Below are 14,938 nucleotides of genomic sequence, written 5' to 3'. Positions count from 1 at the left end.
GTCGAGGAAAGGAGTTTGCGGCAACAAATGGCACGCCAGCTGCGTTCTGTTCTGCAGCTCCCAGCACGCTCCCAACTCGCCTCGTGGACAAGGTAGTCAGCTCAAAAGCCTCGACACTGGGTGCTTCCTTCTCAAGGGCTTTGCAGGACAGAGCAGACCCTGTCTCTGGCTGGGCACTGCTTATGTCTTTGTGGGAGTTACACTCCAGCGACCACATAAAATACAGGACACCCTGGTAAACTTGAATTTCAAATAACACATCGGGGGTTTTTGCTATAATTGTTTCATGCAATATTTGGAGCATGCTTATGGGAAAAAATTATTTGTTGTTTATACAAAATTTAACCGGGCACCCGGCATTTCTATTTGCTAAGTATGGTGACCCTACCTGCATCCATTTCAAGCAAAGACTAGTTTGTTCTTAGTCTCAAAAATTTAACATCGCAAAGCCAACCTCTCCCTGCCAAAGCAATTACTCTCAAAACTTTCTATATTTTTTAAATAGATCTAAAAGTTTCAAATTTAAAAACATTTTTAGAGATTTTTCTTCCTGCAGGTCCTCCTGTACTAAGAGCTCGGCACGCCACAGGCACCACTGCCGGTGAGCTCTCTGGGCAGTGCCCTCTCCCAAGCAGCTTCCACCCGCCTCCTCCGGGAGCGCGCAGAAGGCAGCAGCAGAGCTCAAAGGTGGTGGGTGCTTGGAGAGGCCCGCCCGGGCCCAGAGCCCAGGGAAGTGGAGGATGCTCCTGTGCCAGACCGCCACTGCACAGGACACGCGTGTCCCTCCACAAAGAGCCGCACCCACAGTGACGCCAGCAGTGGGACGAAAGGTGATTTTACATCACGCCCGGTCACCAGGGACAGCCTCCACCCAGCCCCTCTAGGACCCTGAACCCGGGCTGGTGTCCAGGACACGCAGCCCACCGCCCACACCCCAGCATTCCAGGAGACTTGAGCTGTGGGGCCACGGGTAGGGCTCTGCACCGGGGCAGGTGAAGCCCAAGCACCTCCCCAGGTTTTTAAAAGTCATGTTTATGACTCTGAACAAAAGTCACACAATACGGCACGGTTTTACAGTGATGTTTTATTTCACAAAGTTATACAGTCTGAATGACTAGCTCACAATCCAAGACAGTTTTATGTTTTGTTGTTTAAAATGATATGAGTGTTGCAGGGCAAAGGGATCTCACTGACAAAAACACTACTTGGAATTTAACAGTCAGGAACCACGTGCCGGTACCACGCGGGCTACAAAGTGGCTCCAGCCAGTTTCTCCCTCGCAGCTCACAGCAAAGGGGACCAAGACTAACAATGCCTAGAAAACCCAAATGGCGCCCTGTGACCCACTTAATACAAAGGCCAAGCTTGTAAATGATTAATCCACGATGCTCCGAAGCGAGTGAATTAAACGCAAGGCCAAAATCTGGTGAATCTTCTCACTTCCTCTTCTTGGTGGAATATAGTTTTTCTTCAAGTGAGACCGGGACAATCCCCTCACACTCCTTCACTTCCTGGGTCAGAGGGTGCTTTACAATGTTAGGTCTAATCACATCAATGTCTCGAGACAAGTGATCCATTATGCTGTCCACACTTGCTGTTGGTGCATAAAAATCCACCAAGAAATACCTGCAATAAAAGACAAATTCGTGAATTCCCGCATTCTGAAATACAACACTGCCCCTATTCTGGCTGAGGCTTTCATCCCACTCCCCCCAGATACAGCTCCCGCCCACACAGACACAGCCGACCAGCTGCCCAGCGAAACCAAAGTGCCCAGTGTCCCCAGTCCCCCGGCACCACTAGCCTGTAGTGAAAACCTGAGTCCAGATGAACGTATGGTGGCAAAGCCTCCTTGTGGCGTTGTGAACTGTGGAAACACCAGCAAGCATGGTTCCATTATGGGCGCAAACGCAGAGTTCACTGCTCAACAAGATCGAACTTTTCAACAACCCATCAGCTGATGTGTTTTTTGTGAACACATCTATTAGGTAGTCTTCCAATTTCCCAAATGATTTTACAAATAACAATGCACCACAGAGACGCAGTTAAGACCATCAGCTACACTTCACAAACAAAGAAAAAATTAAGAAAGGCCTGGGGCTTGCCTAATTCCCCCTGCACATTCAGAACGGACAAAGAAAGTGACTTGAAAAATCACTCACCTGACCTAAGAAGGAAACAAGCATCCGGATGCAGGAAGCCCCAACAATCCCAAATCAGAAGAACCCAGAGAGACCCACACCAAGACACACTGTGATTAAAATGTCACAAGTTAAAGACGAGAAGAAAATATTGAAAGCATCCAAGGGAACTCCCGTAAGACTACCAGCAGGTTTCTCAGCAGAAATGTTGCGGGCCAGGAGGGAGGGGCACAACAGAGGCCAAGCGCTGCAAGGAAAACACTTCCAACCATGAATACTCGACGGCAAAGTTATCATTCAGAGTCAAAGGAGAAAGGGTTTTCCAGATAAGCAAAAGCTAAAGGAGTTCATCACCACTAAACCACCTTACAAGAAAGGGGCTTCTTTAAGCTGAAAAGAAAGGGCACTAATTAGTAACAAGAAAATATTAAATAATAAATCTCACTGGAAAGGTGAACATATAGTAGAGGTAATGGATTCATTACTTATAAAGCTAGTAAGAAGGTTAAAGACAAAGGCAGCAAAAATTATGATTACGATAACTAGTGAAGGGATACACTAGATAAAAGATGAAAACGTGACATCAAAACCATAAAAGGGCCCTGACAGGTATGGCTCAGGGGGTTGGGTGTCGTCCCAAAAAGCGGAAGGTCACCAGTACAATTCCCAGTCGGGGCACAAGCCTGAAGTCACTTAGTCCACCTACACCTTCCCCAGCGAGGCGGTCAGTGGTGGGGCCACGTCTGTCCGTCTACAGCGCCCCCCATCTCTCGCCTGTGGTTTCATTCTGGGGTTCTGAACTTCTGTGTGCACTGGGGGAAAAGAGAAGTTACTTGAGTCTCGGGTGAGAGAAGGGGTTTGGCATTCCCCCACTCGGCTGAGACTAGAACGGATGGGCTTCTCCTACAGTCCACAGGTCTCGGAAGACCAGCCAGTCCTTCAGCTCGGCAAGGGGACATGCAAAGGGGTGTCCTGACTGCCCCTCCTCGCAGTTGCAAAGTTTATGCCTCCGCCATGCTGTGCAGTTCGGACCACAGTGTTGTTGAAGGACAGTCTACAGGGCGGACTCTGTGATGGACCAGCTGGCCAGGCGGACCCTGCACCCCCACTCCGCTGCAGCCCCCCACCCCTGCCCCAGCACACTCCCAGCCTCGGTCTCTGCCGTCCTGGCTCCTCCGCCACAGACGTTCTTCCCCTGAGGCCCAGGCCGCTCACCCTCGCCTCCGTCACGTGCCTGCCCCAGCGTCACCTTGTCCAAGAGGCCTTCCGCAACCACCCACCAAGCCTCATCTCTCAACTCCTTACTCAATGCTTTGCTTTTCCTGCAGCACTCTATCACCGCCGACACGGTATGTGCTTGCCTACTGCCCATGCCAAGCTGCCCTCAGAAGGACTCTGTGCATGTCCCCAGCTCCCTGAGCAGAGGCGAACACAGAGCAGGAGCAGCGCATAGCTGAAGGTGGTGTGAGCACGAGAGGCCGTCTTCTAGGTGGCAGGGGAGGCCAGCATGAGAACTCGGCGAGGAAGGACGTCACGAGCAAAAGGATGCATTTGGTCGTCCCATAGGGAGAGGGTTCACACCGCGTGAGGAACCTTCCTGAGCAACAGTGTGCTCTCAGGCAAGCCGAGTGGGAAAGTCACTCTGATAAATAATTATGAAAAGCAAAAGGACAGAAAAGCAAGTTTCGTGCAAAAACACTAATCAAACAAAGCTCAAGTGGCTACAGTAACAGAGTAAGAGCACACACTCGGAGCAAACTGAATTACCAGGGGGAAAGGAGACCACACGGAAACACGGGGCCCCCAGAAAGACACACAGCCCTAAATGTGTGGTGTGCGAGGAGGCAACAGAGCTTCAACATGCAGGAAGTAAAAACAACCAAGAGAACTGAAGAGGGAAATGGTCAGACCCACCATCACAGCAGGGGACTTGCAGGTGTCCACCACTGATAAAACTACAGAAGCCTGCAGCCAACCACAGCGGGATGCACGCTAGTCACAAGTGCACAGAGCATTACCAAGGTCGACCCCATTCCGGGCCATAAAGAGCGTCTAAATAAATCTAAGGGGAGTTGAGTCAGACAGAAAACCGCTGGGAAAATCCCCAGATACTCGGAAACCAAATACACGTCTAAAGAACCTATGGGTCAAAGAAGAAATCAGAAAGGAAATTACAAAGCACTCTGAATTGACCGACGATGAAAACCGAGCATCACACTGGGGGGACGCTGCTGGAACAGCACGTGGCCAGAGGCTCCCGGCACTCGACGCGACATTAGAACACAAGGGGGTCAGTCCTCCCCTCCGTGATCTCAGCTTCCACCCGAGAAACTGGAAAAAGAGCAAGCTAAATGCAAAGTAGGACAAAAAAGAAGGAAAGAAAAGAAAATACCAAAGATCAGAACAGAAATCCCTGACCAAGGAAACAGAAAAATAAGAACATCCATGAAACTAACACTTGTTCATTGTGAGAATCAATAAAATGGACACAGCTCTGATCAGACTGATCAGTAAAAGAAGATAAGAAACAAATCACCAATATTTGGGAATAAGAGAGGTCAAATGACTATACATTTTACAGATCTTAAAAGGATGGTAAAGAAAGGTCATAAATAATTTTTACAATAAATTTGACAACTTAGCTGAAATTCCTTGAAAAAGAAAAACTACCAAAACTCACTCAAGGAGAAAAAGCCTAAATAGCCCTATACCTAGTAAAGAAATTGAATTTGTAGTTAAAAACCTTCCCACAAAAAAAACTACAGACCCAAACGGCTTCGCTGGTGAATTCTACCAAACAGTTAAGGAAAAAATACCAATTCTGACACAAACTGGCCCAGGAAATAGGAAAACTTCTTAACTTGTTCAGTGGGGCCAACACTACCTTGGGGCCAAGACCAGACAAGAAAAGGGGTTCGGGGAGACCAAATCCCTCATGAACATATAACAAAAAAGTCCTAAACACAAGTGGAGCAAACTGACTCCGACAATATACAGGAAGTCACTACAGTAACAAACTAGAAAAGAAAACCCATGTGATCCCTTGACAGACACAGAAAAAGAGCATTACCAAAATCCCCATGCACTTCTGATAAGAACGCCCAGCAAACTGCGAAGGGACCTTCTCCGACCTTATACGGAGCATCTCTGCAAACCCCACAACTAACAACACGCTAACTGGTGAAACTCTGAATGCTTTCCTGCTGAGACCGCGGACAAGCAAGGACGCTGCTCCACCGCTTCACCACTTTCCCGAAGGTTCTTGCCAGTGCGCTAAGGCCAGAAAAAAGACATAAAGAAGACACAGAACTGTCTTTATTTGCAGATGTCATGATTGGGTATATTTTTAAAAACTGAAGAAATTTATAAAAAGATATTAGATCTGGTGAGTTTAGTAAGGTTATTACATACAAGATTAATATACCAAAAAAATCAACTGTATTTCTACATACTAGCAACAAATAATCACACCTTGAAATTAAATATGAAACACAGGGATGAATCTGACAGGAGATGTGCAAGACCGGCCACTGAAAACTGCAAACTGCTGCTGAAAGCCATTAAAGAAAACCGACCTTAACGGAGAGGCCTACTTTGTCCACGAGCAGGAAAATTCAAATTTATTTAGGTGTCAGTTCTTCCAAGTTGATCTATACATTCAAAAAAAAAACCACAATCAAAAGCACAGCAGACTTTGTTGAAAATTGACAAACTGATTCCAGAGTTCATACGAAAATTCAAAGAACCTAAAACAGCCAAACTAATATAGAATATAGTTGAAAAACCAACGCTACCTGATTTCAAGACTCATCCTAAAGTTCTGGCAGCCCAGGCGGCACGGTGCCCACGTAAAGACGCACATGCGGCCACAGAGCAGAGGAGAGCGCCATCAGCAGAGCTGCGTGCGTGCAAGGGTTCAGACAAGGGTGCGAAGGCAGTGCAGCGGAGAAAGGGCGGTCCTTTCAACCAACGGCACCGCAGCTACTCAATGTCCATGTGCGAAAAATAACCTTTCATCCATACTTAGCACCATACACAAAAGTTAACTCAGAAGGGAACACGGATCTAAACACCAAACACAGAGCTGTAAAATCAGCAGAAACACCAGGAAACCCCTTTGTGGCCTTGGTTTAAGCAGATTCCTCAGACATAACACCAAAACCAAACCCATAGAAGAAAAAAACACGGTAAGTTAAACATCACCAAAATTAAAAGCTGCTTTTTGAAGGACACTACTAAGATAATAAAAAGATAAGCCCCAGACTTGGATCTGTAAATCCCATGTCTGACAAAGGACTTGTTTCTAGAATATAAAGAACTTCAAATGTTTGAATTTAAAAAATCTTTGTAAATGGGTGTGAAATGTGGACAAGCATGTCACTCGAGATACACAGTGGTGAAGCACAAAAAAAGACGTTTCATACCATTTGTCACAGGAGAAACCCAAGTTAAACCACAAAGAGCCGCCGGCTAGAGAGGTCAAAGCCAACCAGACAGCACCACACGCAGGGGAGGATGGCGAGAGGCCGGCGCTACTCACACTGCTGGTGGGAACGCACAGCCAGCCACTGGTTAAGCCATTCCATTCCCCCTGTGTCCATGTAACAACCTGCGTGGGAATGTTCATAGTGGCTTTACTTCTAATAACCCCAAACTGGAAGTAACATAAACACCCATCAGCACAGAAACTGGTATATCCACAAATGGCACACTCCTCAGAAATACAAAGAAACTATTGATAAGTACTATTGATGAATCTCATAATAACTTTACTGGGTGAGAGAAACTAGGGTCAGAGGTAAGTCAGATTCTAGCAAACACAAACTAATCCATCATGAAGGAAAGCGGATGGGTGGCTGCTGGAGGCTGGGACAGGCACACGGAAGAAACAGGAGAAAACTCTGAGGGTGACCAATTTTTTAATTATCTCGACCGATTGGTTCCATGTGCACACATGTCCAACCTCACAACACCATACAAGCGTATTTCCGGAACGATCGAAAAGGGCTGTGGAGGAAGTGGAATGGGCAGGACGTGGTGAAGGACTTGGGGTGGCATGGTGGTGACGTTGTGGTTGGTGACAAGGAGCAAGCCCCAGCTGATGACGACTCCGGGCTCCTTGAGGAACACACCCAGAAGGTGTGAACACCTCTGCTGTCTGGCCTACTCCCTGGAGCGGCGACTTGCACACGGTGCACTGGATGCTCTGAAAACCAGATGCCAGCCCGTCCACGTCCCCCCGGGTTAACCCCACTCGCTCACTCTGCTCCACACGCAGGCACTGGGGTTGCCACCGCCCAACACTGGCTTACACACACTTGCCTGGAGTCGGGCTCTGCAATAGGGCCTGGAAAGGGAGTGTGACCAACCCTCACTGACCTCGTCCTTGCCAAGCCCCAGCCCTTCACCCGCTCCTCCAGCCCCCATACCAGGGCCGTGTGGGGCTGCAGGCTGAGGACATCCTCACTCACCACAGCCCCAGCACCATTCTCCCTTCTTCAACCGCTGTCCTTCTGTTCAGGTGCATCATAGTGTCTTTCCGACTGCTGTAGACTAGTCACGGCCTCCTCTGCTGTCTGCCACCCCCACCCCACCCCCACCCCGCCACACCTACTCCCACAGCGGGGCGGGAGGGGGGGGATTCTCCTTGAATGCACCCACACCCTCTCCGAGCTCCTGCGGCTCCCCTTGCCTGCCTCTCTGCCTCTCGCCTGCCCTGGAGGGCTGCCCGCCTTTGGGCAAAGACAGCCCCGAGCTAGCAGGATGAGGCCGTGGGCTGGAGAAATACCGTGTGTGACACGGGGCCGTGGGGGGCAGTGCTTAGCAAGGGCGTGACGCGCTCTGGGCACTCAGTAACCTGGGCTGTCGCCACGGCCAGCCCTAAGTGCTCCAGGTCCCCTCCCCCGAGAAAGTCCACAGGCGGCTCCTTCTTTCATGCGTTCAGCCCGCTCTTCCTTACGGTCCAGGGTCCAAGTTTTCCCAATACCCTATGTGGGGTCAGCAGGCACTGTTTCATCCCATTTTCTGTCCAACTGCCTCACAGAGGTGGTTTCTGTAGGTGAGCTTCAGGGTACAGGCATGTTTCTAAGAGAACATGTGTTTACAGCTGCCAACAAGGAGCTCGACAGCCCACAAACCAACTCTCGGTCTTCCTTGTACAGCATTCCCTACACCCTGGCCCACACGGAATCACTCCAAGAAATGCACCCCAAGCCTCTGGATGCTGTTCTGTGATAGGGATAGAAAGGATACCCAAGGGTGGAAATGAGAAGCCAAATATACCAGAATCCTCTTATTTAAGAAATTAAAAGGGAAGTGTCTACACAAAAATTTCTTTCCAAGTGCCTTTATGCCTTTTCAACAGCCAGAGGCAGAGGCTGATGGGAAGTGAAAGCCGACTCTATGGTCGTTCAGGACAGAAGAGAGGACGGTTATGGGGCTTGTGTGGGTCCCTCTCCCAGGCAACACCCAGGGCTCAAGCAGCTTTCAACCTCTCCTCCTGCTCCCGGCCTCCGTGCAGTTGTATGAAGGTTAAGTCCTCAGCTCAAGGTCAATCAGCTACTAAGTGGCCACAGCCAGGAGTCCAACAGAGCAGGTCTCCTGACCCCAGGACACAAGAGGCTGCAGACAGCGGTGGAGACGACAGGCTACAGGGTCACAGGACGTATGTGCCACAGAGCACCCTAAGGTAAAGCCACCCACCCCTTCACACTGCACAGGAGGGAACTGGCCAGGTCACAGCGTGAGAGGCCGGCCCCAGACCACAGGTTGTGGCTGTCAGCCACATCTCCTGCTACCTAGCAGCCAGCACTCGGGAGGTTTCTCAGGAGTAAAGAGAAGTCCTAGAATAAGGCCTGGAAATCTGAAGCTTGGCTGCTGGAAGCTCCTGTTGGGTTTACTTCCATTAACCTCCTCTGCCTCCCCCACTAGCCAGGACCCTCCTCTGGCAGCCAAACCCAAACAGAGCCCTAGCCAAAATGCAAACGAGGTTGTGCCCACGAGTTTGTGCCCACATCACAGCTGTGACAGCCCTTTCATGCTTATCACACACTGATCTGGGCCTGGGGCTCATACGAGCAAAGACAGCTTTTACTGCCATGTCCTTATTACACCACGGAAATTTCCACAGAAGGGCGACCCCACCACACAGAGGGGAGAAGTGGCTCAGAGATGCAGGTCCTCCTGCAGTCACACTCCCAGCTGCCAGCTGAACTTCTTACCTCCCCTCTCCCAGGGAACAAGTGGTCTCTCCCACCACGAGAGCAGTCAGTAGAGCCCTGCAGAAACCCGTCTGCCTCCGTGGGCCAGCACAAGGTCAGGGGTCCATGTGGCTTCCCCATACAGGATGATCACGACCCTCCCTGGCTGCTACCAGTGTACATGCTTTGTTCTCACCTCTTCATCTTGGGCAAACTGAACCGGTCAGTTAACACCCACTGTGGGCAAACCCCAGCCAGAGGCCAAGCAGGCAGAGGCACATGTGGCCTTGACCTCCCGGCACAGTCCAGCAGCTGGGGGAGGACTCCCAGGGCGCTGTGCATGCAGAAACTTGGGCCCCACTCCCTGACAGGTCTCCCACCCCGACAGCATGCTGGCAATGACTCGGGGTCATGAACAGCCAGCGACCAGCTGCCAGGCTTTCCTAACGACAGATGACCCGGGGGGCGACCATGAGACTTTCCAGACAGGAGGGCACGGAGTGCAGCCCTGCATCTCCATTTTCACATCTGAAGGGAGTGAGGCCAGGGAACAGCTGGCAGCTGCAGGGCTAGCAGCTTTGGAGGCCTGCAAGGGTCCTCTCCTACCACAGCACAGAGCCCTAGCAGACCTGTGGGAACAGGAGCCAGGTGGACGAAATGACCTTGACACTCCCCCGGCACCCCTCCCTCCATGCTGCTGAAGGTTGCCAGGGAGAAACCATTCTGAAATTCGGATGAGCTGCTGTTCAAGGGGCCAGACGGGGCTGAGTGCTTCCAGAGGAATCTGAGGGCCCTCCGCCCCACCGTGCCCCTGAAAAGGGGGCAGCCCCTTTAAGGTGTGTCTCCCCATGTGGTTCTCATTTGGCGACCCCTCCAATGTCAGCTCCACAACCAAGCACCTCCTTCTCTGCAGAGCAGCACTTGACCTTCAGGCAGTGCCACCTCTGCAGCAGTGGAGGTGAGGAGCTGACTGACCCCGGGAAGGGGAGAAAGGACAGAAAAGGTTCAGCGCAGTGACGTGTGTCTCACACAGGCTCCCGTGCTCCCAAGCTGGATGAACAGCGAATCATTTCACAGGTGGAACATGCCCATGTGGTCTCCAAAACGAGAATTTGACCCACATTCACATTTCTTAGACGCACCAACCACCACACCCCCCACCACCACAGTGGAGACCACACAGCGACCTGAGGGGACCCAGAGAAACGGCCTCCCTGGGCCGACCCCCACCCCAGGGGTGGTTTCACAAGGGGCCCACGGCTCTGTTCTGCTCCCCATCCCGGGGCCCTGACCCCCTCGGACCCCTCGGTCAGACATGAACTACACAGACCGCCCAGGACTGCCAGCGCCCATGGGCACTGAGGAAGGAAACGTGACTTCTTGCAATGCCTCCAAATGTAAAGGTTGTACTTGGTTTTTATTTCATTCGTCTCAACCCTGTATTTACAAGTTTCCCAGAGAAAGCGCTTGCCTGAATTTGAGTTATGTTCTTTGTCTCTGTCTGCCACAGTCACACACTCTCACTCACAGCCTCCCCTTCCCCCAGCAGACAAGTGGAAATTTCCACCAAAGCAAGCGCTCAGTGCTCAGTGGGTGGGGTGGGGGAGGGGAGGGGAGGGGAGGGGCTGGAGGCCAAAGCGTCTGGGAGCCCTTTGGAAGACGGCAACCAGACCCACGTGGGTGCCAGTTCCTGCACTGTGTCAGCTACCCCGGGCTGGCTCCGGGCTTCACGGAGGCTGTGGATGACCCCCCCCACCACGGCCCTCTGCAAGCAAGAGCCCCGTTTCTCTGTGCACCTCCCGGGGCGCACGCATTTAAGCAGTCACTAAACCTGGTGCAGAACGCTTACAAAGCTTGGGGCACTGCCACTACGAAGGCGCCTGCACGGCCACTGCAGCGCTGCCCTGAGCGCCCATCGTCGAGTCCTACCCGCAGAGCAGAGCCAGGGTGCCGGCCGGCCTTCATGCCGGCATGCACACGCAGAACCACGGGCGTGCTCACCCACGGGAAAGCTACGGAAGAAAATCAACCACCCCCAGGGAGGGTGCCAGCTCTCTTGGAGTAAGATGCAGACATATTTGGGGAGCGAGTCAGTAAAATTCCACTGATGCACCACAGACCCAGTTATTTTTACCCTTCTGCACACCCGTAAATAGAAGGGCGTCTGAGATACAGGCCAGCATGTCTTCACTATTCACACCTATTCACACTTCACAGCAGAGGAGACAGAAGGGACAAACAGGCAAGAACACCCCCTTCGCGGGCTTCTGTGAACGCTCCACTCTGGAGGCAGCCCTGTCTCACTGCAGTCAGGCCGGACCTGGAAACACAGCCACAGCCAACGTGGGGCAAATTCGCACACACACGCACAGGCTGGACACTGAACTACAAGACACAGACTCTCTAGTTCCCTCGCCTGCACGGGCAGCCACTCAGCCCCAGTCCAGCCCCATCTAGTGGAAAGAGAACCCCAAGCCAGCACGGGCAGCCCGGGTCCAACACTAAGGGGCTTCTGGCAGGGTGACTGCCTCCAGGACCCCAGCAGGGTCTAGGTGAGCATCTGGCCCTTCTGCACCTGCCACACCACCCCTCGTACACTCCGAGTGTGGTGAGAACACTCCGCCACACCTTGCCCCTTCAACCGACTAATGAAGGTGTCTGGGGAGCACGGAAAGGAACAAAGGTCAGAAAACCTAGGGGTCCTCCAGAGACCGCAGCAAATGCAGGGTCGAGAAGGAACCCCAGTCAGTGGGGGAACCCGCAGCTCCAAGCCCTGCTCTCCAGACACTGCCTGCCACAGCAGGGGGGTGGGGCCGGAAGCCTCCATTGGAATGCTGGTCCGGGAGACCCAGGCATCCTCAGCACCCCAACCCAGTCCAAACAGCAACAGGGGCACCTAGTCAACTCCTCTGTGTTCCTAAAGCCACATCACCTGGGGGACAGCTGACAGGGCAAGTGACTTCTCCTGGAAAACAGTCTTGACTGGCGACAAGTGTCTGAAATACCACCCCTGCCCTGATAAAGGTGACTCGGCCCAGGCTCCACTCTGCTGTCAGCTGCAAAACAGAGCAGCACTTTTTTTAAATCCTCACCTGAGGATTTACTCACTGATTTTAGTGGGGGGAGAGGGGGAGAGAGGGAGGGAGAGAGAGAGAGAGAGAGAGAGAGAGAAAGAAAGAAACATCGATCGGCTGCCTCCTGTATGTGCCCTGATCGGGGATCAAACCTGCAACCTAGGTATGTGCCCTGACTGGGAATCGAACCCGCAACCTTTTGGTGCACAGGGCAATGCTCCAACCAGTTCTACCACCCCCAGAGACAGAGCTGAGTGAGTCTCTGTGGATCTGCCTGAGAACTTGACCATCATGTGAAGTTACTCCAATGACAAAATTGGTTCCCAGGTACAAACGACAAACTTATAGACAGGTATCTTCAATGTCACCTGTTTCTGAAGTGGGGACTGACCAAATTAAGATGTGCACTAAAACGACCACTTTTTTTTTTTGCGTAAGCCGCGTACGCAGACCTAATGTAGTAATAAACACGAGGGGCCGTTCTCAGTGCACCACCCCCTTCCCTCAGACAGCCCTGAGATCATAGGAGCTCTCCTACCTGAGCACTCTCCTACCCACACCTTCCTTCCAGGCCGCCGTGGCGTGTGTGCAGAGAGGTGGGTCTGGGGAAAGGAGGAGCGGATGGGAGAGGGGCAGAAGTGGCTGCAACAGTGGCCTGGGTGTCGGCCTGGGCCAGGTGGCCCCTACTGTGCTGGGTCCCTGCCATTTTCTTTTTTTAATTTTTATTTATTGATTTTATAGAGAGAGAGAGGAAGGAAGGGAGGGAGGAAGGGAGGGAGGGAAAGAGGGGGCGAGGGAGAGAGAGAAAGAGACATTGATTTGTTGTTCCACTCACAGACACATTCATTGGTTGATTCTTGTATGTGCCCTGACCAGGGATCGAACCCACAACCTTGGCGCATCAGGATGACATTTGAACCAACTGAGCTACCCGGCCAGGTCCCTGATTCATGTGAAAACTCCTTGAGATCACAAGCAACCACAGCAATCACAAGAACCACCCTGAGACCTAGGAGCAGCACTAGGCCACACCACTTCTCCCCATAAAGTGTGAAGCAGCAAACGCACCGCATCAACAGCACCTCCGTGCCAGGTAAGCTCTTGGAGGGCACCAAGGCTCCCCCGTGAGCCAGCCACACACCAGCTCCCACAGCCCAGCCTCGGGAGGCACACCAGGGCCCCATCAAAGTGACAGACAGCACAAACCTCCTGTGGGCTGGGACCCCCTGGGAAGGCTCGGGTCTTGCAGGGACCCCGCATCTAACTGGCCACACAGACGCCACAGTTTTCGGCAGAGTATATCCACCGAGTATATGCAACTGTGGTCAGAGACCACACTTTGGAAAACATTACCTTACAAACCAAATAAACAGCTGACACCGATTCCGCCCAGAAAAACAAGCTGAAACAGGAAGCTCCCCAACAGGGCCGGCACCACCCGTGTCTACATACAGCGCACACACGCACACTTTCGGAGTGCTCCTTCCCTTCTGCTGGGGAGTCTGAGAGAACCGAGGGCAACACACCCTCACGTACAGATGAGCTAACTGACGGCCCAGAGCACATGGGACGCCTGCACCGTGTCAGGACCCAGGAGTGTGGGCTTCGTTCTGGCCCAGCTCCAGGTAACCTTCCAGAACCTGAATCTGTTCCAGCCACAGAAGAGCACCAGCACCACCCGACCCCGCACTGCACGTCTACAGAGGCCTGAAAACTGAACACGTTAGTGCCAAGGGTCTCTACGTGAGGTCCGCAGACAGCAGCAGCAGCACAGCCCAGGCACCCAGGCACCCAGGCACGGTGAGAACGGTGCATGGGGAGCGCTGGTCACACCCACGCTCCACACAGGCAGGTGCAGCCCTCCTGCCACCCAGCCCAGAGAGCATGCGGTGGCCAGGAGGCTGACTCCCCCACTCTCACTACCGCCCCCATGCCCTCCATCAGGGACCCTGGCCAATGGCTCCTGACCAAATGTATGCATGCCTCTTTAAACATAAGGGCAACAGGATTCATAGCCTTGCTGTTACGGCCAAACCCCTTTGTGGTTAAGTTTTTTAAAAAAAGAAATGTTATACACACAACCTCTATCCCTTGCTGTTACTGTGACTCTGGAAGAGAAATAGACGCTGTGTGTTTCACGTTGCCTAGCAACACCACAGGCACTCTCCTCAGCGGTGTTCTGGAGGAGCAGAGCACTGGCACAGAACCAGGTGAGGCCATCGGAAGAGAAGACAGGCAGTGCGGGCCCCATCTCAGGGTGAGCCTCCACCCGGGCCTGTCCCAGGTCGGCACCTGCACGGGTTGCACGTGACTACATGCACCACCCAGAGGGTCCACAGAGCGGACCTCCAGACAGCATCTCCTGGGGTCCCCGTGCCAACGTGGACAGGAGAGTCACCACCCGAGGTCGGTGTCCCAGGACGCAGGAACCAGAGAAGCTTCGTGGCGAGCTCAAGGACACACTGCCACCACAGAATGTTCTCCTCCTGGACCCTGTCCGCCACCTAACTACAGACCCCCGCCC

General features: G+C 52.5%; 1 protein-coding gene across 1 annotated transcript in view; it reads right to left on the bottom strand.

Moving 5' to 3' along the window:
• Positions 1-1,069: 1,069 nt before the first annotated feature.
• The window catches only part of MRPS6 (mitochondrial ribosomal protein S6), a 59,127-nt gene continuing 45,258 nt past the window's right edge, over positions 1,070-14,938 (bottom strand). The window contains exon 3 of the mRNA XM_053916862.1: positions 1,070-1,626. Coding sequence (XP_053772837.1) covers positions 1,437-1,626 — 190 coding nt within the window. The 3' untranslated portion in view covers positions 1,070-1,436. The remainder of the gene's footprint in view (positions 1,627-14,938) is intronic.

The sequence above is a fragment of the Desmodus rotundus genome, chromosome 2 (genome assembly GCF_022682495.2).
Source record: "Desmodus rotundus isolate HL8 chromosome 2, HLdesRot8A.1, whole genome shotgun sequence".
Taxonomy (NCBI): Eukaryota; Metazoa; Chordata; class Mammalia; order Chiroptera; family Phyllostomidae; genus Desmodus; species Desmodus rotundus.
The sequence above is the reverse complement of the archived record's forward strand: the minus strand, read 5'-3'. Positions and strand labels throughout refer to the sequence as shown.